The sequence below is a fragment of the Stigmatopora argus genome, chromosome 5 (assembly GCF_051989625.1).
Source record: "Stigmatopora argus isolate UIUO_Sarg chromosome 5, RoL_Sarg_1.0, whole genome shotgun sequence".
Taxonomy (NCBI): domain Eukaryota; kingdom Metazoa; phylum Chordata; class Actinopteri; order Syngnathiformes; family Syngnathidae; genus Stigmatopora; species Stigmatopora argus.
In genome coordinates, this window is record NC_135391.1 from 770,756 (window position 1) to 795,723 (window position 24,968).

The 24,968-nt window shown below is 43.7% G+C and overlaps 2 protein-coding genes across 2 annotated transcripts in view; one reads left to right on the forward strand and one right to left on the reverse strand.

Moving 5' to 3' along the window:
* bin3 (bridging integrator 3) overlaps positions 1-12,692 on the forward strand; it is a 31,146-nt gene extending 18,454 nt beyond the window's left edge. The window contains exons 6-9 of the mRNA XM_077601699.1: positions 867-907; positions 8,370-8,511; positions 9,752-9,886; positions 10,941-12,692. Of these exons, the coding sequence (XP_077457825.1) occupies positions 867-907; positions 8,370-8,511; positions 9,752-9,886; positions 10,941-11,087 (465 nt within the window). The 3' untranslated portion in view covers positions 11,088-12,692. The remainder of the gene's footprint in view (positions 1-866; positions 908-8,369; positions 8,512-9,751; positions 9,887-10,940) is intronic.
* A 68-nt stretch (positions 12,693-12,760) lies between these two features.
* Positions 12,761-24,788, reverse strand: acsl2 (acyl-CoA synthetase long chain family member 2). The gene is made up of 21 exons (XM_077601696.1): positions 24,689-24,788; positions 23,771-23,867; positions 20,365-20,600; positions 19,505-19,619; positions 19,342-19,406; positions 19,147-19,248; positions 18,154-18,253; positions 17,904-18,082; positions 17,382-17,414; positions 17,236-17,287; positions 17,084-17,157; positions 16,041-16,118; positions 15,333-15,467; positions 15,129-15,263; positions 14,884-15,052; positions 14,238-14,326; positions 14,043-14,159; positions 13,688-13,831; positions 13,516-13,617; positions 13,371-13,442; positions 12,761-13,166 (listed from the first exon to the last, which is right to left on the reverse strand). Exons 1-21 carry the CDS (start codon positions 24,749-24,751, stop codon positions 13,023-13,025), a joined length of 2,301 nt encoding a protein of 766 aa, XP_077457822.1. The 5' UTR covers positions 24,752-24,788; the 3' UTR covers positions 12,761-13,022.
* Positions 24,789-24,968: the final 180 nt, after the last annotated feature.

The window sequence follows — 24,968 nt, forward strand, 5'->3', positions numbered from 1 at the left end:
CTGGATTAAAAGCCCTGAATATTCCGTTTTTTATAGATCTAAAACAATGTTTATTTTAGCTTTTTTTAAATATATTTTTAGATTTTACAAAATGATTTTTGAACTAAAAACACAGAAAAAATGGATTAAAAAACGACAATGATTGATTTAAAAGGGGGAAAATCAGGAAATTTAATATACATCTATACTCTTCATTTGAATTTGATCCTAAAACAGAAAGTCGGCACTCATCATTGACTTTCCTGGGCCACACAAAATGATGCCGCGGGCCAGATATGGCCCCCGGGCCAACACTTTGACACCTGTGCAATAAACTATCTTAACTAAACTCCACCACACCGAAAGATTGAAATCTAACGTTTATTTAGGTTCTTCAAATCAAACTTGCCGAACTGTTTGCAAAGTTTACGCGCCAAAAATGAGACGTAACTTTACGCCATTTAAGCTGTGTACACAAAACTCCGAAGCAAAAAAAAAAAAAAATGATACTAATAAATAGTTATTGTTTAAATTGTTTGTTTGGCAAGAACTTTGATGTGTGAGTGCGGCCCACCTTCCACAGGATTTGCTTTCATGTCGGCGTCCCCTGACGCCGACATGATCCTTTTGTAATCTCCATCTTGATGAATATTCAGGGCTTTAACCTCGGGGTTTGCGTGCCGTAAAATCAGCCCTTTTTTCCCCCTTTTTGGCCCGTTCTTTTCCCCCCCGCACAAACTTTGCGGCTTATCGTGAGTGCCGCTTTCAAAATGGATGTTGTCATTTTGCGCCGCTAATGAGTGAGAAATGAATGGGGATTTGCTTTGAGTTTCAATCACTTTGACATGTTTTTTTATGCTCTTTTTTTCTTTTTGAATACTTTGCAGGTTAACCAGATTCAGAAGACTGTCATCGACCCGCTTAAAAAGTAAGTTTGGCTTCATTTTCTTTTGTTTTGAAGGGATAGCTTCACGTTTGGTCTCAAACAAAAGTGTACGTTTTACTAGTTATCCTTTTTATAAACTCACTTTTGCCATTTATTGGGGGGCAAATCCTTGTTTCAAAAGTGACTGTTTCTAATAAGAATGCGTTGACTTTACATTAACATGCAAACTATAGCGCCAACCTTGTAAGAGTCTTAAATTTCTTCATTTTGATCTTAAAAAAAACATGAAATTAGATTAGATAACTTTATACATCCCGTATTCGGGAAATTTTACTGTCACAGTAGCAAGAGCATGAGAATACAGACACAGAAAAATCCATTTTAGACATAAATAAATAGGTAATAAATAAATAAAAAACATTTAAAATCATAAATAAATAAAAATGTTGTGGTTTTTATATTCCTTCAATTTCACATTGTACTGCTTTGCGTAAATTCTGAGTATAAGTATTCAATTCTTCCGTTTTTAATTTAAAAAGAGAAAATAACCTCCTGGCCACTAGGAGGCAGCACTTTGCAGAGAAGCACATATAACCCTTGACCTCAACTTGAATAAGCATTTCATTTTATAGTTGGCTCGGTGATTAGATATTTGTCAATTGTTCCGATTTGCTAAGAACACAAACTGCCCTTAGAATTACATTTTTTTTTAAATACATTTATTCCTGTAATTAATCGTAACTAACCCATCGATTAATTCAAATTAAAATCGAACAAATTGCCAACGTTTCTTTCTACGTCATCCCAGAACGCCGCTATTTGCATTCCTAAATGCACATAAAGCATTTCTAACATACGCCACCGCCACCTTTTCCTTTCAAATCATTGACGGCAATAGACATCCCATCCATTTTGCCTGGGACGGCGTGCGTATTCATCCGATGGCGGCCAAGGACGCCAAAAGTGTAGCGGGGGAGCCACACCGGAAGAATGGCCGTGTGCTTTTTGTAAAATAGAACAAGGGTCGGCTCGGCGCACTTGCGTGTGTGTGTGTCTGGAAGACAGTTTAGACGTTTGTTATTCCTCCTCGTAGTCGCTGTGTAATTCCATTCATTCGCCTCTGTGTGTGTGTGTGTGTGTGATTGTGCACTTTGAGGGAGTGGTCGGGTACTCCCACTCATCTTCCGGAGGGCTTGTTAAGGTTTTGCTTCCTCCCCGTGACTCCTCCCAAGACTTTACGCTCAACACACGCCTTTAATATCATTCAAATGTTCAGCTGCAGATTAAACAAACAAAAAAAGAGAAAAAATCCACTCCTTGGATTCCTTTCGAAGACTCATCGGTCAGCGTCGGCGTACGAGCTGCTTTTTTCTCTTCTTTTCTTTTCTTTCCTCGTCAACTCCAGTGACGGAGAAATGACAGGATGAAATGCTTCTCATTTCCTCTTCCTGGTGGGCGGCGGTCGGAGATGCTGTGTGTGTGTGTGTGTGTGTGTGTGTGTGTGTGTGTGTGTGTGAGTGTGAGTGTGAGTGTGAGTGCGTGCGTGAAAAAATACAAATACAGACGCTCCCCTACTTACGAACATACAACTTACGAACAAGGGTACATACGAACATGTCTGCAAATTGCGTTTATGTCGAAAAATGTTCGTAAGTTCGATTTTGTTGCGTAAGTGCGTGACGTATCACCAGTGCGCAAAGAACCTTTTTCATTTTTATCATGAAATATCTCGTGCAGCCATTATTCAATATGGTTGGTGAAAAGCGAAAGGCTTCTAGTGCAAGGAAGAGGCAAGCCATTTCATTTGAAACGAAAGTGGCAATAATAACGAAGCTTGATGCGCGTCAGAAAGTGGTGAGCGTTGCACGGGAATACAACTTGAATCGTTTGACCGTCAGTACCATTATAAACAGAAAGATTGAGCAGCAGGACCCAAATATTGAACGTTGCACAAAGTTTGCAAATCAATTGAATGATGCCATACAGTGCTACCGCATCATTTATGATGAAAAAAACGGCAATCGCCATTAGATAGCTTCTTTTGGCCAGTTTCTAATACATAAATATCTCTCTCTCTCTCTCTCTATATATATATATATATATATATATAGTACTGTACATATTCTCTCCATTTTATTAAATGTTTTTTAGTACAAACCAATGTGTGTTACTTATACAAGCCTTAAACATACAAATGCCCTTATATAAACCTTCAATATACTTATATAGGCCTTAAAGATAAATTATAATACAAAATATAGCACTGAATCAACTTACAAACAAATTCAAGTTATGAACAATCGCTCGGAACCTAACTCGTTCGTAAGTAGGGGAGCGTCTGTATTCTCAGACGGCCCCCACACACACACGTGCACACACACGTGCACACACGCACGCACACAAGCGCACGGGAAGGGAAAGGAATACATGCTGGATTTTATTTTTTAGATATTTCATGATAAAAATGAAAAAGGTGGTCTGTATGGCAAAGGGCCCGTTGTACTTCCTGGGCCCGCATCAGCCAACAGGTTGCGAAAGAAAAGCAAAGACGAGTCGGCGCGAGCTAGCGTTAGCGTCCCGAGATAGGAAATTGAAGCACTTTTAATTGGCTTTCTCCGTCGATTAACGCGTGGCATCTTCTTTAACCAACGTGACTACTTAGAAGCCGGTCCTAGCGGCCTCCTCGCCTAAAAGCCGGCTAATATTTCAAGCGGCGTCCATTACGGCTCCATTAGTCCCCACGGCTAATGAAAAGGTCCCCGTTGTTTACGCGGCGTCTCAATAAGTACTATTAGGGTTTTTGTATTGTGGGCAAAGTTATTAATGGAAAGGCTGGAACAATTCCTGCACACGCGATGAGATGTTAGCTGCTTGGAAATGTACTTTAAATTCTTGAAAATGTGTAAACATTTGTCAACAATGGTTTGCGCTCTGAGCTGCTGTCTTGTCACGCAGATGTGGACTTAATCCACCCGCCAGGGTCCCTCCATGACATCATGGCGTTGTTGTGTGTGTGTGTGTGTGCGTGTTTTGGGGGGGAGGGGCTTGGATGGATGTGAGTGCGTGGGCACGGAGGTATTTAGTCTTATCGGCGCCTCCTAGCCTTCTTACCCTTTGTACACTTTGTCTCTTTGGAGATGGATGCTTTGACTCGGGTTGGGACCGCCCCCGGCCGCTTTACGGCCTGCGTCCAACTGGACGTTTGTCCCTCCGCGATGACCTCTTGATGGTTTGCCACAGTTTAGATTCTCCTAACCTGGTGGCGGTTTAAGGTCAAACACTCCGTGTGCGGTCGATTGGTTGCCGGTCTTTTGGTCGCCCGGAAGGTTATTGATAATTACCATTTAAATGGTTGCTCAAATTCCCTAAATACAAACTGCGAATGACTATTTAGTCATACTTAATGCCCTATTAATTATTAGGCTAAAGAAAAGCTCCAAATTTCCCAGACTTTGATTGTTTTTTGTTGGAGAACTTGTTAAGACCGACTGACGGACGTCGCTTCTTAAAGGGACAACAACGCATGTACATACAAACTCTTCTTCTACACTTGGACGTCGGCTCAGTGAAACTGCTCATGGACATTGTTGGCTTTGATTGATGCGTAGACCGTCTTTTTTACCTTGTTTTGTCGCCGGTCTTTTGGTCGTCGGTCTTTTGGTCGCCCGGACCGCGACAACGGGCGACCAAAAGACCGGCGACAAAACAAGGTTAAACAACACGGCCTACGCATGAATAAAGCCAACAATGTCCATGAGCAGTTTCACTGAGCCGACGTCCAAGTGTAGAAGAAGAGTTTGTATGTACATGCGTTGTTGTCCCTTTAAGAAGCGACGTCCGTCAGTCGGTCTTAACAAGTTCTCCAACAAAAAACAATCAAAGTCCGGGAAATTTGGAGCTTTTCTTTAGCCCAATAATTACTAGGGCATTAAGTATGACTAAATAGTCATTCGCAGTTTGTATTTAGGGAATTTGAGCAACCTTTTAAACGGTAATAATCAATAACCTTCCGGGCAACCAAAAGACCAGCGACCAATCGACCGTGTACCCACTCTTCACTCTTGGTCGTCCCCGCGTTTGTTCAAATCCCGAATGGCGAGCTCTGATTTAGTCCAGGAACTGTTTGACTTGATGACATTTAGGCGTCCAATCAGGTGAACTGCCGCAGGAAAGCAAAAGGTGTTATTTGATGTATTTTTTGAAATGTTGCGCTGCCACCGTGGGGCGTTTGCTGTCGTTTTCTTTCCTAAGTAGCAGCATGTGTGCTTTTTTAGCCACAAAGCATAAGCAAGTTGCAGCAGATCAAACTCCCACTCAAATGTTCCTTTCTCACACACACACACACACACACACACACACACACATACAGATACACACACACGCTTTCACTCTAAAGCAGGTGGAAGTTGTTTTGCATGCACAACGGCATCATTTGCTTCCACTTTCGAGGTTAGCCTATCAAAAATTCCTCCTTGTGGCCTGAAGTGTTGTTGTTTTTTCACGGTTTCCATTCCAGTGTGTTTGGATCAGAATTTGGAAACAGCAATGCTACTTGTATTAGGTAGCATATTCACGAAAAGCCATTTTTGTTTTAAAGTGCTTGTGAAAATCTGTTTCCGGGCTGGGGGGGTTGGCCACCCTGAATTGGTGGCCAACCAATCGCAGGGCATAAGAAGACAAAGGACAACCAATCGTAGCCAGGGACAATTTAGAGTGGAATTAGTCCAGCATGTATGGTTATGGGATGCGGGAGGAAACCGGAGTACCCGGAGATTTTGTTTCAAAAATGTCATGAAAATATATGTAATAATATAATGTAACGTAACGTAATGTAATATAATATATGAATATATTATATACAGACGCTCCCCTACTTACGAACATTCGAGTTACGAACAACGGTACATACGAACATGTCTGCAAATCGCGTTTATGTCGAAAAATGTTCGTAAGTTCGATTTTGTATTGCACGCCTTTTTCCGAGTAGTGCTTCTTTCCGCCGCTAATACCGACGACGCCAGGCGCTGTGAGCGCTCAGCTCACCCAGCATCTACCTTCCTCTGCCCAGTTCGTTGCAGTGCGGAAGTGCGTGACGTATCTCCAGTGCGCAAAGAACCTTTTTCATTTGTATCATGAAATATCTCGTGCATCCATTATTGAATATGGTTGGTGAAAAGCGAAAGGCTTCTAGTGAGGGAGTTGCAAGGAAGAGGCAAGCCATTTCATTTGAAATGAGTGGCAATAATAACGAAGCTTGATGTGCGTGAGAAAGTGGTGAGCGTTGCACATATACAACTTGAATCGTTCGACCGTCAGTACCATTTATAAACATAAAGATGGAGCAGCAGGACCCAAATATTGAACGTTGCACAAAGTTTGCAAATCAATTGAATGATGCCATACAGTGCTACCGCATCATTTATGATGAAAAAAAGAAGAAAACTGTGCAATCGTCGTTAGATCGCTTCTTTCGGCCACTTTCTAATACATAAATCTCTCTCTCTGTCCAGTACTGTACATATTCTCTCCATGTTATTAAATGTTTTTTTCAGTACAAACCAATGCGTGTTACTTATACAAGCCTTAAACATACAAATGCACTTATGTAAACCTTCAATATACTTATATAGGCCTTAAACATAAATTATAATACAAAATATAGCACTGAATCAACTTACAAACAAATTCAACTTATGAACAATCGCTCGGAACCTAACTCGTTCGTAAGTAGGGGAGCGTCTGTATATCCAGAAATAAAATCAAGTTGAAATGCGAAAAATGATTGTCATTGCCATTTAGTTTTGTATTTCATAACAAAATGTCAAAATTGCAGTGCATTTTCCAGTTTATTGCTTTAATTTGTTTTCATTGATAAAATGAGACGCGTATTCCTGCTAAAAATATTTCTGACCTCTGTGACCTTTGCCATTTGCTCAAATTGGCTCCAAATTTGATTGAAAGTGGCTTGTCTCATTTTTATTGTTTTTCTTTCACCCCAAACGTTTGTTCTGTTACGATCAAACCAAATCAAAGCCGTCCCAATATGTACGGCCGGCACCAATGCTCCCCGTTAAAAAACCACGCAACAAGTCCCGCCACCGAGCTTCCCCGGCCTGTTGCTAAGTGACGGACGGACCGGTCTTCTCCTATTTTTAGTGCCAAAAAGACAAAGACTACTTTTGGATGCTAATTGACGGCAAATGGAACGCATCGTGCCTTTTTTTTAACCGCAAATAACGAGCTCGTCGACGCCAAGTCGTCCTCCGGGCCTCCGACGATAACCTCCGCCGGGAATCGTATTTACCCATAATAACTTTTACAGTGGTACCTCGTCATACGACCGTTCGTCATACAATATTCTCGTCTTACGAGGGAAATTTCGATTGAATAATTCGCCCGTGATGCGGTCAAAATTTGGTGATGCGACCAAGCCAGGTGGCCATGGCACTGTCTTTTTTTGCATCTCTTTCGTGTATAAAATATATCGACGAGCACTGGGCGGACTTTGCATTTCCACACCCGTTTTTCCCCCCACTTAGTCTACATTTACATACCAGGTAAACAACAATGGATCGGTAGAGTTTTGCAAAGAAAAGATCTGGAATATACACTCGGTAATCCATACCTGTCAACCTCTGCCGATAACTGCCCTTATAAATGATTATGATTCCCCTTACAAACCCCCCAAAAAACCTTCCAAACACCGTACGACTCGTACGGTGTTTGCAAGGTTTTTGGGGGGTTTGTAAGGGATTGAATCATAATCATTTATAAGGGCAGTTATCGGCAGAGGTTGACAGGTATGGTAATCAGACACGGGGAAGCGGCAAGTTCCAAACAACTCTTGATGCGTTCGTTTTGAAGACTCCGGCGGAACGCCCGGGTGGGGTCAACCCTTAGAACTAAGGTCAAAAAGACTCAAACAAAATTAGAAGTCAGTGTTGTGTGAAGTTACATTAAACGTTGAGTGTCTGTATATAGTTATCCAAGTTAATTTAAATTTGTTTGTTCGTTTACGATTGCCATGGATGAAGTCCCCCCCCCCCTAACACCCCCCCCTAACACCCCCCCCCCTCACCCCCCCCCCCCCCCCCCCCCCCCCCCCCCCCCCTCCGTGTGTGTCGTTACCTTCCCCTCCGCGAAATGCGTCTAATTTTACTTCTATTAAAAACATTTTATTACTATTAAACCACTCGTTATTTATTACTTTGTCAATACATGGTGAATTAGAAGAAATCAAACATTTTTTCCAATCCAATATCCTGTTTTTGGTGTTTTTTCAGAGGGTTGGAACCAATTCATTTGTTTTCCATTCATTTCAATGGGAAACGTCCGCTCGAGTTACGAGAATCTCGTCATACGATCTCAGTCTCGGAACGGATTACGATCGTATGTCGAGGTACCACTGTATTAACATTTCACGCCACGCCAGATGCCGGCCTCGCCGTGAATGCTTTTTTTCTTTTCCCCTTTTAACGACACGCGACGTTCTTCTCCTCCTCAGGTACGGCGGCGTGTTCCCCAGCCTCAACATGGCCGTCAAGCGGCGCGAGCAGACGTTGCAGGACTACAAGCGCCTGCAGTCCAAGGTGGAGAAGTACGAGGAGAAGGAGAAAACTGGGCCCGCCATGGTCAAACTGCACCAGGTGAGAAGTCGAGTCGAAAAAAACACCAAACGCCGACGGGTAAGCCACAAAAATAGCCGAGTCGGTGCGCGTTTGCTTGCTCCGTCACCCACGCTAGCGAGCGAGCTGTCAAGTTTTTAAAAAGCGCATCTACCGTCAGTGAAAAAAAATGGAGATGCGCCCCAACGCACGCTGGCGAGGCCATTACCCGAGCGCGCGCATTCGCGGATAGCGTCGCTCAAGCTATTGGCGCTAACGCGCATAACCATCCAGTCAGCCAGGCAGCCACCCACACACGGTTAAGCACAAAAAAAAGCAGCGTCAGGGGAAGAAAGACTCGCAGAATCTGCCTTTTGACTTTCTGCCGGCCTGCCCGCCCGCCCGCCCTCGGAATCCCGCCGTAGTTAAAGAAACGGCACCGGCGAAAATACGCCGCTTGATTTCCGAATGAGGGGGAAAAAGACACGTTTGAATTGGACTGATGCTCTCGATTCTGGTAGACGGAGTAGCCACGAATAAATGCATTTGCACACACACACACACACACACACACACACACACACACACGTACACACACGTACACACGTACACACACTCTGGTGCTGAAGGCCACTCACAGCCAAGTCAACCCACATTACCCACTCGCTGGCGATTACAGCTTTTTTTCGTGGCCCTTTCTCCGTGGGAATTAGGCAAATATTCTTCTCCACACAAAAAAAATATTGGAAAAAATGCCAGCTGACTTTTGTTAAAAATGGAGCAAATTTTCCATGATGTTGCAATCCAATGACTTTTGTCTCCTTTCGGGAGTTGTTAAAAAATGTTTCCACTAATATAAACAAGATTTTTTTTTCATGTAGAAAAAAGACAAAATGAAAGTAGAATGTAGTTATTGTTCAATTGAATGAACCCAAAAAATGCTTTGATTTGGAGTTCATTCTATTTATTTTAGAGTTTTTTGTTTGTTTGTTTTTTTCTTATTATTGAGTCACAACATTTGATAAGATTCTTCGTCCAACTTTCCTCAATGTTACAATTTGGTCGCATTTCCAGCTAAAATACGATGTAAAAAATAAATAAATAAAGTGTTTCATATTATATTGTGATGATCTAACAGTGACAATGATCATTGCCAAATCAAACCAACCATGCTTTCCAGTGAATCATCCTCATTGGAATTGGTACAATTTTTCATCCTTTTAATCAGATATTTGGTGTTTTTTTTTTTCCTCATTATGTAAACCAAATCAATGTGTTGCAGGCCCAAGAGGAGCTGCGACCGGTCCGCGAAGACTTTGAGGCCAAAAACAAGCAGCTGTTGGACGAAATGCCCAAGTTTTACCAGAGCCGCATCGACTACTTCCAGCCCAGCTTCGAGGCCCTCATCCGAGCGCAGGTTTGTGGCGCTCCTAACGGGATTAACGCGGGGACGACCGGGGGGCCCGTCTGGCCCCGGGCCGGCGCCGAGCCCACCTCCTCTTTGGGCAGCTGCGCCCGGCCCAGCCCACTTTGATTTCCTCTTCCTCCTTGGCGGCACGCTCCTAATTAGCAAAGCAGATGATTGCTCATTCATCTGCTCTTTGAAGCGGCGACGCCGGCCGTCCGGCGCAATCCAATCTTTTCAATTGGAAAATAAAATGAATCAGTTGATAGAGTACGCCGACTCTACTATTTTCCCGTAGACAAAGTACTGCGCAGTGACTGCTGGGATATGTAGTAGTTCTTTTGTCAATACACCCAATGGATTGTGGCCTGTATACATCGACATCAACACAGCTTTACGAAGCATGGAAAGCAGTGTTGGAATAGTTACGCTAGCTACCAGCTAGCTACTATTGGCAAATGGATTGTGGCCGCCTGGACGAACGTATAAAACTCAGCGTTTTCAATGACTCATTTGGACAATTGTTCAATTCAGACAGAGAAAATGAGGACTTTGATGGATTTGTGGGTGATGATGACGTGAGTACGTTGTAAAATGGCTAAATCAAGTACAACCCAACTCAGTTTTGCTTCCGTTGCCTTTTTAAAAACGTGTTTTTAGCGTGTGGGTGTAGCGTGCAAGAACTATATATCCCAGCAGTCACTGCGCACCGGAAACCGGAAAAAGAGTCTGGGGCTGCTTCCGGTAGCCAGCGCTATTGCGGTTAGATATTCATATATAATATATAACATATATGCGTCTAAAAAAACGGTGCGTCCTTTGTGTGTTTAAAATACAGAAATAGCACTGGTTACTGACACTGCGGCTAAAAATACCATGCGCCATATAGTCGTGAAAATACGGTAGTCAATTTTTCAGACTAGGAAATTTAAAAAAATACACAATGAAGAGAAAGCAAAAAAAATTCAATTGGCTTTTGGAGGATAGGTCGCATTTTTGGGGGGAATTTTCATAAGCAAACTGGTTTCAAGTAAGCGTCTCTGGTCTTTTTCCGTCCCGGCCGCAGGTGGTGTATTTCACGGAAATGTACAAAGTGTTCAGCGAGCTGACGGATCAGATCGACACAGCCGGCCTGACGGACGAGGAGAGACGGCGTCAGAGCGAGGCCAAGCTCAACGAGTTGCGCGCCCTCTCCATCGTAGCCGACGACTGATTTTTGCTACGGTCCACTTGTTCTTTTTCCTCACACGACAAAGCCATAAGCCCAAAATCCACATCCACTACCACGGACAACAGCAATTTCCTTATTTTTTTCCCCCCAAAGGAGCCGTTTTAACAAGGAGCGCTTGCTAACTTTAGCATTCGACGTCCAAAAGGAGCGCTGAAACGTTCAGTGCCGGATTTGACGTCCTTTGCTGTCAATAGCAGTGAAAGAGTTGTTTTTAATTCGAAATATTTCCCTTTTTAACAACACTGTTTTTTTTTTAAATGAGAAATTCATCTTTATTCTTCTCAACAGGTAAACTAGAAAACATTTGAGGCAGTCGACTTATTTGAATTGAAGCCTGTTGCTAACCAAAAGAGCTCCAAGCGTAAGTAAAGCCATTTTTTTTTTAGATTATTACAGGAGATGATGTTCACAAGATGGGAAAATTAGGCCGGGAATTTTGGAAAGGTCACGTCAGCTTGGTTGCCATGCCGCTGGCTAGATGTCCCATCTATCTGGACAGGGTGAGTCTGGCAGCAGCCGCTTCTCCCTTTTTAAATCAATTTTCCACATTTTTTTTGTTGTCCGTAGTAATAAGTTCAATGCTGTAATTTTAAAAAGTATTTTTTTTGCCAGTTGGTCTTGAAATCCATTTTAATTTGATTCTCTTTTTCCACATTTTATAAATTCATACAAAATAGATATATGTTCAATTATACTGTAAAATCCAGTAAATGTAATGGTTAAAAATCCTGCAAATTTATTTCATTGTTCCTGAGTTAACTGAAAAAAATATACAAACTAATAATAATAATAATAATAATAATAATAATGATAATTGAGACCCGGCATATCATTTCGATGTAATCATCACATAAATAGACACCAGGGGTTACAATTTTTTTTTTTTAATTAGTAGAAATTGTCACCACCTCAACATAGATATAATTCATATTTTTACTTAAATAGGAGCTACGTTTTGCCATAATTTTGTGTTAGCTGAATCTATGACCTCCAGTAGTACTTTGAACTTTTTAATCTTGTTTTTCCATAGCTAACATGTTTTTTGTTTGTAAAAAAATTCCCTTCATGGGTCTGCAACAAAAACTAAGGCTAGGTCGCCCTCTGCTGGCAACGAACTCTTCCATACTCGTCCAAACTATCTTTTTTCTACTTAAACTATGACAGTCCCTCCAAAGTAAAATCTACATATCATTTATACGCTCATTAGTAACAACAATTCATTTCTTTTGGGGTTAAATCGCAAATTTACTATTTATGAAACATAGTTATGTTAATATTTTGTGTAGAAATGACTTATTCTTTACAGAACTTGTTACTCTTAACGTTTTGTAGTAATATTTTCCTAGTGATGATTCATTTTTGGAAATAACTTGAAAGGCAAAACTGGAATCTTTTCAATTTGTTATTTATTTTGTGCTTGTTTAACTTGATGTGCCAATCAATATTGCCCAATGTAAGTACATTTTTAATACTACATTTGTCTATCTTTTTCTTTTTCTTTTTTACATTTAACATTGTTGCTATGATTTGTGTTGCGCAACAATGTTTTTCATGTCCAATCAGAAAATGAAATTCATGCCAAACGGACTCGACTCTGCGTTTCCTTTCACAGACTTCCGTTATTTCAAACCCAAGACAAAAACAGGTGAGCCATCTTTCATGTTCCGGTTTAATCGGTAGTGTCCACTGGTTAGAAGCCAACGTGTATTTACAATCCAGGAGGCTGCGTAATTAGGTTTATGAAACCAAATAGGGAAGGAATCTGGCTGGAAGGTAAGGTGCGGCTAAAAGCTAAAAAGTAAGTTAGCCTTCGGCACAACAATTCTTTTGGTCCCTTTTTTAATATCGATAGCGATATACGTACATGTTAATGGTCAGTAGGAGTGAGAACGGAGGGAATTAGCATCGACGTGTGTTTCAGACGAAGGCCGTTTGGCCGTACATGGCGGCGATCTGCTCCTGGAAATGCCGGCGGATGTCGGCGCGGCGGCTTTTCAGCGTCGGCGTCAGGAGGCCGTTAGCCACGCTGAACGTCTCTGGATGCAGGTAGAGTTCTCTCACCTGTGGGGCGAAGTTACGGTTACGATCGTCTTTAGGTCGACCCTTTGGAAAAGGTCGAGCTAAGTCGGCAGTGCTGAAAAATTAGCTTTGGGCGGTTAGTTTAAATCAGGGGTGCTCCGACGTCGACTTTTCAAGAGGGCAAAATAGCTTTTTAGGGGCCGATTGAAATTTAACCACGATAAAATAAGTTGATAAGTTGCTCACCTGCTCAAAAGATTTAAGCCCCGCCTCCTTCCCAACCGCTCTCATGTCCTCCAACACGGCTTTCTTCACATCCTGTAGGAAGGATTCAACTTCTTTTTAATCCTCCCAACGAAAATTAACATTTTGACCAAGTGTTTTTACTCACGGGAATTTGGCACAATTCTTCATAAGAGTCCACAAATCCTCGTTCCTTGGCCCAGGCCACAAAAACCTCCGGATCGGGGACGACGATGCCCACCAGGTGAGACTGAATGCAGAGGAAAAAAACACGAGTCAAAGCCTTGTGAGGTGACGTCCCACCGGTACGCGATACGTACTTGTAAACTATCTCCGTGCACAAAGACTTGCAGGACGGGAGCGCAGTGCGTGTAGACGTTTTCGATCTTTTCCGGAGCCACGTATTCCCCTTGCGACAGCTTGAAGAGGTGCTTCTTCCGGTCGATGATGCGCAGCGTCCCGTTCTGAAAGGCAAAAAGTGTCTTGGGCTAACTGTCTTGGCTGTTTTTTTTCTTTCTTAGCAAGTATGAACGCTTGAAATAAAGAAATTATTAGAAAATGAGATCCTTGTGCTTGAATTTTGTACTCGTCGCTGGTAAACAAACGCCATTATGCTTCCAAAAGCTAAAGATTCTATTTCCTTGCTTCGAATGAGTTTGCGCTGTGCAAATTTACCGTAAGCCACTGTCCCACGTCCCCGCTGTGCAGCCAGCCGTCGGCGTCCAAAGCCTCGGCCGTCCTCTCGGGGTCCTTCAGGTAGCCTCGGAAGACGCTGGGGCCGCGGATGCAGATCTGAAAATAAGCCGGATATCAAAAAGCACGCATTTAATGGAAGCGTCTCGGAGCGCAGACTTGAAATACGCCTCTTACCTCTCCTTCTCCGTTTTCTGCAAAGTAGTTCATGTCAGGGATGTCCACCAGCTTGACTGTAGCACAGGGCAAAGGAGCGCCCACGTGTCCTGAAGTTGAAAAGCATATATATTTCAAATGTACACAGTGCGGTAACACAACACACATTCCCTTCTGAGGTCATATGAAAAGATGTTTGGGTGGTGATCTGCCTACTACTAGCTGACTGAAGTAAGGTAAGTGAAAGACAGTGAGAGGTAAGTGCATACCTGTATCCAAAACAGCAGAATGCCAAATTACGAGTCCGAAATGATCACTTATTTGGGTCTTTTGCCTAGAAAACGCACCTTATGGAGAAGCACTACCAATTTCGTCATACGCAGTTTCTGGGTGTGATGACAAGTAGGCTTTTGTTGTTGATGACGACAGGGCCTATGTCCGATTATTATTATTATTATATAGCCTATTTTCTGGCATATAAGCCGCCCCCGCGTATAAGCTGTACCCTTAAAATGGTTGAATTTGACCATTTCTCGCGTATAGGCCACCCCCTGATTGACAATTTTCAACTCTATATTCACGGTTTTAATAGGGAGTACATATGTGTTACTTTGAATGCATGTCAAATCTAGTTAGACAAGCCCCGATAGTCAAAAGCAGAGCTCACCGGCGGTCCAATCCCCCGGCATGGAGAAGGTGCAGCCGGCGGTGCACTCCGTCTGCCCGTAGCCTTCAAAAATGAAGCATCCCATGGCGGCCCGGAGGAAGGAGAGCACCTTGGGGCAGATGGGCGCCGAGGCGGTCAGGGCGAAGCGTAGGTTGCCTCCCAAGTTAGCCTGCAAACCGATTAAATCAATTCAATTCCAATGGGTTAAGGCCCTTACATCAAGCAAGCCGTCAAATTCCACTCACCTGAATCCTGTTGAAAACCAGTTTATCCCAAAGACTGTTGTTGCGCACCACGCCGCCGCTGAGCTCGGCCTGCTTCCTCCTGACGGCGTAGTGGAGCAAAGCTCGCTTCAGCGGGGACCGGACCGAGCCCAGGATCTAAGGAAGAGTAAATAAATAATAATAATAATAATAATAATAGACATGCGCAATCGTCGGGAAACGCACCTTGTCGTAAATGCGGTTGAGCACGCGGGGTACGACCGGGAAGAAGGTGGGCTTCAGGGTTTTGATGTCGTCCATCAGGAGGGAAATGTCGCCTTGGTAGAAGCCCACTCGAGCGCCGTGGCAGAACATGGACACCTGGAGTGGTTTCAAGCACTGTCCGTCAAATGCTAGCCCCTATTTAGCGTATTGGCCCGAATATAAGACGACCCCCTCAACACCAAATTCTATTTTCATACAGAAAATAATGAATGAAACAAATGATTATAACAATGTGATTTTGCCTCATTCAACTCATGCAAAATCGATCTATCACTTAATATCTGAACATTTAAATGTCAATTAAAGTGCAATTTTTGTGTTTTAAAATGTTGTAGATGAACCAATCTAATGTGATAAAACAACAAAGTTGCAATGACTGCATGAAGCACCAGTGTTCAGCAAGTTCAAAATATCTGGCGCCATCTAGCCTTGTCAATGGGTATAATGTTGAGACCCCGAATGTAAGACGACCGACATTTTTTCAGTTCTATTTTAAATCGAAAAACCAGGCTTTTTTTTTTTCAAACCAGAAATTAATTGAACGAGAGTGCCCTCTAGTGACCGATCGTGTTGACTTCACGGTCGGCCAGTATTTTAACATTCTAACGGTTGCGCGCCCAACCAAAATTGTGCGGAAATTAGGACAATGAGCGAAGATGAGGAGCCCACCTGAATCATCCTCTCGAACATGTGAGCCAGCGGCAGATAAGAGATGGAAACGTCTTCTTGTCGGATGACGAAGCAACCCTGGCGGAGAGAAAAGGAGGAGAAAAGATTGAAGGCCTCCAGGGAGCGCTACCAGACACTCCATCAAGAGGCAATTAGCGTAAGCGAAGTGGCCCAATCAAACGCTCGGTTAAACGGAGCGCCGCGCACAGCGGGGAGGAAAACGAGAATATTTATGCCGCCATTCCGTAAGCGCCATGTTGCTCTAATCTATGTTACTTCTTGATTTCTGATCAAATAAATTGCCTTCCAAAAACTGCAACTTATCGTTTTTTTTCCTCCTTATTCTTGGTCTGGTGCGACTTATGGTCCGAAAAATAGGCTACTTGAATTGCTCCAAATTGAATGCGACCTTCCGGATGCGGTGTCAAAGTGGTGGCCCGGGGGCCAAATCTGGCCCACAGCATCATTTTATCCGGCCCGAGAAAATAAATCACGTCCCAACTTTCTGTTTTAGGATCAAATTCTAATGAAAATGTATATTATGTTTCCTGAATTCCCCCTTTTTAAATCAATAATTGCGATTTTTTTATCCATTTTTTTCTATTTTGTTTGTAGTCCAAAAAGCATTTTGTAAAATGTAAAAAAAAAAAAATCAAAAAATATTTTCAGTTTTCCACTATATTATTGAACATCATTTAAAAAAATATTTCGTTTGATTTTGAAAAGAACAATTAAAAGACATTTTCCTTTACTAAGAAAAAAAAGCCCCTAAACATTGTTTTAGATCTATAAAAAATTAAATATTTAAGGCTTTAGATCCAGTTGTTTTAATCTGATTTTTAAAAAATATATCTAAATATTATATGATTATATTACATTAAATGAAATTGAGTTGAGGTTAATGCGGCCCGCGAACCAACCCAAGTTCGACACCCTCGTCGTAGTGTGTACGCAGCAGTACTTTACATTACGCTTGCGGAATGGCGGCAGCCATCGAAAGGCACGTCGGGGGTGCCGTGAGGCCGGCCGGACGGCATACGGACCTCCAGGATCTTGATGACGGAGGATGTGTTTGAGGCGATGTTGCCGTGGGTGATCATGGCTCCCTTGGGTTTGCCTGCGGATCAACAAAACAAACAAACTTGAGTTTAAGCTAAGCAAGTCCATGCTAGCGTGCATTAGCATGGAACGCTACCTGTGGTTCCACTGGTGAAGCAAACCACGGCCAGATCTTGCGGCCCGGGGGGCTAAAGTGCACCGAAATCCAAGATTAGCAAAGCAGGCTCCTTTTTGTACGAATGAGATTTTTAGCGTACCGCGACGACACTGTTGAAAACTCACCACAGGTTCTTTGAGGTTCTGTCTTCCCAGATCCTACAACGAGATGAGCGGATGTGAGGATCAATGGAAAAAAAAGTAGCGTATTGTCCGCACTATAAGACGCACCTTATTTTTTTTTAGTAACATTTAACGCATCATAAGACGTAGTAGTAGGGGAGTGTGTTATACGGTACTCAGAGAATTGGTCGCCGGACGTTTGGTCGCCGGACGTTTGGCCGCCCGGACGTTTGGTCGCCCGGACGTTTGACAACATGACAGAGTTTACTGTTGAAACCAGCTCTCAAAAATATATTCATGAGAGAGAGTTTAATATCTAAATATCTACTGTTGAAATCAGCTCTCAAAATTATATTCACCCGGGCGACCAAACGTCTGGTCACGGTGTTATACATCCGCTAGATGGAGCTGTAATAGTAGTTAGGAGTTGTGTGGTACATCAGCTGGATGGATTATAGTTATATATATTATAGTTATAAGTAGTTGCGCCCTATAGTGCGGAGAATACAACAACCGTCCGCTTACCATGAGCTGTGTCCAATGAAGAAGCTCCACCTGGCAAGCCCTGGCCCTCTCCACAAAGGCCTGGCCCACCTTTTCGAACAGAACCAGGCGGCAGAGTTTGGGGGTGACGCCCTTCTCCTTGTTCTCCAGCAGCGAGGCGGCCTTCTCCTCACGGTCGCACACCACCATGGACAACTCCGCTGAAATTGAGAATGCAGTGAGTTCTACAGAATCCATTTTTTTTTAAACTCATTTTAGGGACGTCTCTCACCCAGATGGAGAATGTGGACCATGGCCTCCAAACCGAGTGTCTCGTACAGAGGAACCAGGGCCATGGAGTACGTGTAGCAGGCCAACTCTGTGATAATCCACTTCCGCCAACAGAGGGAGACAAAGAAGAACCTTTACTTTGACTCAGTCAGCCGGACGACGCTTTGAAAAGGGAAGTCAAATCGCAGCCAGGCAAACAAAGCCGAACGAATGTCTTTGTTTACCTCGCTGCAAATTAGAAAGGCACTTTCTAAGATAATAATAATAATTATAATAATTATAAAAATAATAAAAATAGTCGATTTGCCCTCTCTCGGTCCAGCCTGGATGCTAGAATGGAAATGTTAATTATAGCAGGCGACTTGCATGATTAAATAGCCCTCTTGCGACACCTAGTGGCTGCATGCAGTCTCTCTTCCACACATTAATTTTTAGAGCAGTAAATGGACTTTATGGATACCAACCACAGGTGCTCCTGGCTAAATTTTTGTGTCCTGGGTAGCAAAGTGTACAAACAAACAAAATATATTAGTTATCAACTACTCTTTTTAATGCAAACGTAAGTCTTCCCTTCCGGATAATTGGATTGAGTTTAAGACTTGCACTTTTCTGACCTTTTGAAATGCCAAATCATGGACGACATTACAGTATGGAAAAAAATGTTGCCTCGTTTTAGACTGGATGCAGTGGCACTTCACTGACACTAGGGGGCCTCTACAAAACCTCGACGCCACTAACTTGGCGTGAAAATTAACAATAATATTCTAGACAACTAGCGAAATATTTTTTTTAAAAAATAGGTGGGCTGACATGCACCCTAGGCCGTAGCAAAATAGAATAATTACTGAAGAGACTACTGAAAGACATTTTTCATCTTTCTGAGCTAGTTTCCTAGCGATGTGAAGTCATTATGGGATTCTGCTCTATGTTTTCAGACAAAGCCGCGGTCGATCGTGTCCCTTTAATTCCATTCAAGCGAGGAGCCTCCGCTTACCTCAGGTCTGTTCTGCGCAAATATGCCGACAAATTGTTGAGGGCCGGGCTGGCAGCCTTTGGCCAGGAGACCGGAACCCAGCGCCTGTGCTTGCTCGGCCACCTGTCCGCTCCCAAAAGACAACGGAGGAACGAGTTGGACGCGGCGACAAGGTGAGGTTGAACGTGGTTACAAGAGGTGTCTTGTCATACTTACGTGGGTGTAGGATATCCACTGGTAGGGTTGGCCGGGCTTCCTGAAGCCAAGACAGGGCGCATCGCCTTAAAAAAAGGAGCAAACAACCGGAATTTGACTATTTTTGGTCACAAGAAAAAACATCAGTCAGTTGGAAGTTGGCTGGCAATTTGAAAGAACTCACCCGCGATCCTCAGGCCTCTCTGGAACATGTCGTAGGCCGTCCTGGTGTCGGGGTGGTAGAACTCCAGCGGCGAATCATCCGGAAGCAGAGCCGAGCGCCGGCAGCTCGGATCGCCCTGAAATGGCAAGGATGTCGCTAGCCTCCAAAAACAGACGCCGCTTGCCTCCAAAAGATGCCGCTATTCTCAAAAAACAGATGGCGCTAACCTCGAAAATGCGTCGGAAAAAGGACGCCGCTAGTGTGGGAAAAAAAAGGACGCCGCTAGCGTCGGGAAAAAAGGGCGCCGTTAGTGCAGAAAAAAGGGTAGTGGAAAAAAAGGACGCTGCTGTTGTGGAAAAAAACGGCGGCGGTGTCGTGAAAAGGGACGGCGCTTGCGTCGAAAAAAAGGACTCCGCTAGCGTAGAAAAAAAGGATGTAGTCGAAAAAAAAAGAGCGCCGCTGGCGTAAAGAACAGGACCGCGCTAGCTAGCATAAAAAAAAGGGACCCGCAAGCTAGCGTCAAAAAAGGGACCCGCTAGCTAACGTCGAAAACAGGGACGCCGCTAGCTAGCGTCGAAAAAAAGGACGCCGCTAGCGTTGAAAAAAGGACGCCGCTGGTGTCGGAAAGGGGCGATCAAAAAGGATGCCGCTAGCATACAAAACATGCCGCTAGTGTAAAAAAGGTCACCACTAGCATAAAAAAAGGACGCCGAAAGCCTCCAAAAAAGGTAAGCTAGCGTTGAAAAAAAAGAGTGGCGCTAGCGTCAAAAAAAGGAAAGAAAAGGACTCCGCAAGCCTCCCAAAAAATACGACGCTAGCCACCAACCAAAAATGCACGGCGCTAGCCTCCAAATAGGGATCCCGGGAACGGACGGATGTACCTCCACGGCTATGGACTGCGCCCGAAGGTCACAAGGGGGCGGCGTGGGGTGCGGACGGGTCAGCAGCCAGTAGGCGGTGAGGGACGCCAACGCTCCCAAACCCAGCAGGGACAGCGTGGACAAGGACGAATGAGCGGACGGTGGCAGGAGGCCGTCCGCGGCGCTCTGGTCCGACGAGGAGATTTTCAGTCCCACGTTGGCCCCGAGTTTCTGCAACCACTCCTGGAAATGCATCGCTGGACGAAAAAAGAGAGAGGGGGAGACAAAATTTAGGACACAGCCCAAATGTTTTTGTACGGCGCCATATTTTGCCTTCAAATTGAGAGCGCCGCTTTGATAGGAATTTAGATTGCGCTTCACCACGAGAAACCGTTTTGTGAGAGCGATTACAGCTCGTCAAAGTAAAACGTAGAAGACGTACTTTTTGATACAACAAGCGAGGACTTGGTTTTGACAGTAGTAGTAGTAGTAGTAAAGTAGGTGTGTCGTATTTTCTGGACTATAAGTCACACTTTTGTTTCATCCTTTGACACTCCAGTGCGACTTATATATGTATTTTTTTTCTCTCTGCCCACTGACAGCCTATGTTTTTTTTAAATTGTGATTACACAAGTACAACTTTAATATGTCTGTTCCAGTTTTCGGATCAAATAAAAATATAATATGAAATAAATTTTGGTCTATTTTTTTTCCTCCTCGTCGTGCATAGTTGGGCTGCGACGATTTACTATAGTCCCCCAAAATACGCTAGATCAAGGGTGTCAGACTCGGGTTAACGTCAACTCGATTTCAAGTGGGCCGGACCATTTTAGATATAATATTTAGATTTTTTTTATAAATGGATTAAAAGAACTGGATTAAAATCCCTGAATATTCATTTTTATATAGATCTAAAACAATGTTTATTTTAGCTTTTTTATATATATTTTTAGATTTTACAAAATGATTTCTGAACTAAAAACAAAGAAAATATGGATTAAAAAAATATCAATTATCGATTTAAAAGGGGTAAAATCCGGAAATTTTATATACATCTATACTCTTCATTTTAATTTGATCCTTAAACAGAAAGTCGGCACTCATCATTGACTTTCCCGGGCCGCACTAAATGATGTGGCGGGCCAGATTTGGCCCCCAGGCCGCCACTTTGGCACCAGTGCTCTAGATGTTACTTTTAACCCATCCTTTAAAGTAGAACGTAAATAAACGAACGATGAAAGGGCACACGTTGCGCAACGATACGCTTTGTGGTCCGATCATTGGACCCTTCCTTCCGAAACCCCCGGTTGTGGAATTCCGTCGCCGAGCGATGCCATCCATGAAAAGAGCGGGTCACGCTGGGACGCTCACTTGGCAGGGCGGGCACGGCCACCAAATGAAAGAACCTGGAGCAAAACCAAAAAAGTGACGACGTACCCCCCGATCCCCCCTCATTTACTGTCGGGGGGGAGGAACGGCTGGCTCGCGACCCGTCCTCGGCACCCCCCCGAGCATGTCACTTTAGATTGTTCATATTCCAATTGAACAAAAGCAGAAGGCGGGGAACATTTTCATTTTAATTGAGTCGAGTTCACGCCAACTGGGGTCTTCTCCCCCCCCCCAAAACAAATGGACGACGACAACCTTTCACCCACTTTCTTTCTTTTTGACCCCGGAAGAGAGGGGAACTTTTACAATCGGCCATCTTGGCGGGATTCCCGGTCGACGTTGGTCTGGCTTTTTACGACGCCGTCGCCGGTTTACGCTAACGTCCGGCCCATTTTAATGGCCGTTAGCGCTCGGCTATGGGAAGACGCATTTCTGAAAACGGGGGTCCTTTATTCATCGTCATTAATTCCTTCCGCCGTCACTGTCGTCGAGTTTAATGGCGGGGAAATCAACAGCGTTAGCGTCCCTGCCCAAGCGGGTGATAAATCAGCGCGCCGCATAAACGTGTGGCGCATGAATAAAACAGTTAGCGCACATTTAACGTCCCGCTATTTTTACATGCTGATTACGGCCCGGCGGAGGAGTGGTTAGCGCGTCAGCCTCTCGGTTCTGGGTTCGATCCCAGGTGGGTCCTCCTGCGTGGAGTTTGCATGTTCCCCCTGCATTTGCATGGGTTTTCTACGGGTGCTCCGGTTTCCCTCCACATTCCAAAAACATTCATGCTAGGTTAATAGTACGTTAAATTGTCCCTAGCTAAGAGTACTTACTCGCATATAAGCCGTATTTGTAACCAAAAAAACCTGATGACTGAATCAAGGCATAGATGTAACATTTACTCTTTGTTGGTTATTTTCAGTTTTGCAGTAAGAAAATAACCATTACTGGATGAATTATGATATTGTATCTCAGAAATACTACATGACTTTGATGATTTTTCTTAAGATTTTCCCTTCAAAGTACACATTTGTAGTCGCTATTAAAACCATGAATATGGAGGTGAAAATTGTCAATCTGGGGGTGGCTTATATGTGAGAAATTGTAAAATTCAACCATTTTAAGGCAATTTTAAGGGTGCGGCTTATACGTGGAAGAGAGTTTTTCATAGGATAGAAAAGTGAAAGTGTGTCAGAAGAGTCCGGAAGAAAATTTGAGGAACGTGAAGCGTAACATAAAGGAATTAAGGGTTAAGAATCGACAAAGGAGCCCCTGATAGGCTAAAAATGAAGTTCAGAGCAACAACAAGTGCTTCCACTTGCCCATCCCCCACCCCGGCCCATCTCACCACTTGGGTCGCCCCTACTATTCATCAAGACTATTGTGGACCCCCAGACGTTAGCTACCGAAGACCATTGTCTCGCGGCTAGGAATCCCTAGAAACCCTGTGGAAAAATAAAGAAGACAACTTGTTCCTTCCGGGTTCCATCCACAGGATCTGCATGTTCTCCCCGGGCTTGCGTGGGTTTTGTCCAGGTACTCTGGTTTCCTCCCACGTCCCAAAAACATGCACGCTAGGCTAATTGTATGCTAAATTATCTCTAGCCATGAGTCTGATTGGCTATTTGTCTCCGTGCGCCCTGCGATTGGATGGCCACACAATCCGGGTGTCCCCCGCCTTGTGCCAGAAGTCGGCTGGGATAGGCTCCAGCACCCCCCGCGATCCTTGTGAGGATAAGCGGTTCAGAAAATGAGTTAATGTATTGAGTATCAGTAAAAGTTATGCATGCACAAGGGAGTCTAATGAGAAAAAATGATGGTTACCAAAGGTAGATGTTAGCTTATAGGTTAGCCGAGAGCCCTATGCATCCATCGAAAGAGCCATATATGGCTCACGAGCCATGGGTTCCCCCCTTTGTTAATGGATTTGTTTCTAAATGAGTTTTAGACGGCTAGAAAAGGACCCCAAACATGGCGATTTCGCGTGTGCAACCCGATAAAAATGAAGAATACAAGTTGACACCCAACCCAGACGTGCACGAACCTGAAGGAGGCAGAACGCCCGTGCACGTCCACATCCACGTTTCCGATTGACGTTCGCAGACGTTCAAACAGACTCGATGAGATGGAACGCCGCAGATCTGAAACATTTTAAAAAAAATGTCAACGAAAGCTGCTCGGTAGCCGATTGACAATGGCGGGGAATTCCTCCCCCCCTGACCCAGAAAACTATTGGGGGAGACGCGGGGGGGGATGATGGGGATGGAGAGGGGGGAGGCTTTTCATGGGCAAGAGAGGCCAAGGGAGGAGAATGAGTTCGGCCTCCGTGCAAAGTGAGCTAGCATGTTGGGAAACAAGGCAATGGAACGTTTTTCCCAATTAAAAAGCCCAAAACCGGACGCCATTTGTTTAAATTAGACGACTTGTGTCTTTAAGGGATTCGACGTCTATAGCCGACAATGGCATTGGCACGCCATTCATCATTGCAACTGTAATTTCACTAAAAAAATAAGGACATTTTGGGATTTCGTCGGCTGAACACTTCATCATTTTGACATTGAAACTTTTGTGTTAGCCAGGCTTTGTGAAATGTGTAATTAATTAGTTCGGGCAGGTGTACCTAAAAAATGGCCGGTGGGGCCACGGAAGGGGAAAATAGTTGCAAGGTTAAGCCGGTTAAGATTAATTAGTTGATGGAAAAATTATTAGAAGCGGTCTGTTGTTGGTATTTGGCAATAGAAGGTGTTTAATAGACACATATGAAAGTTTATCATTGATTAACGCTACGTCTCGGACGGCGGTGACGCCGAGGAAGGGCCAAAACTTGGACTAAAACTCAAATTTGGGACCGAAACTTGGACGGAACTTTAGCGAACAATGGGAGGCGTTCAGAAGACTTGTGAGGGTGGAATTTAAGAAGAATAAGAGAGAAAAAAGTCGGGAAAAAGCAAAAGATAATCACCTGTTGCTCCCCTACTCCGCGCTTGATGGCTTCGCGCTGGAAAAGTATTTTCCGTTCATCCATCGGAATCTACGTTGCGAGCGAAACCACAACTGGTTCCTGTTAGTCTTTCAAAATAAAAGCCTAGCACGCTTTTGAAAATGTATTGAAATAACAATGGCGTGGCCAGTGAGGGACAAAGTGGAAGTCAGTCATTTGTTACAAGTCATAAAAAATGCTAATTCTTCTTTTTAATGGTCATTTTTAGTCAATGATGGACATGCAAAATATGAATTCGAAA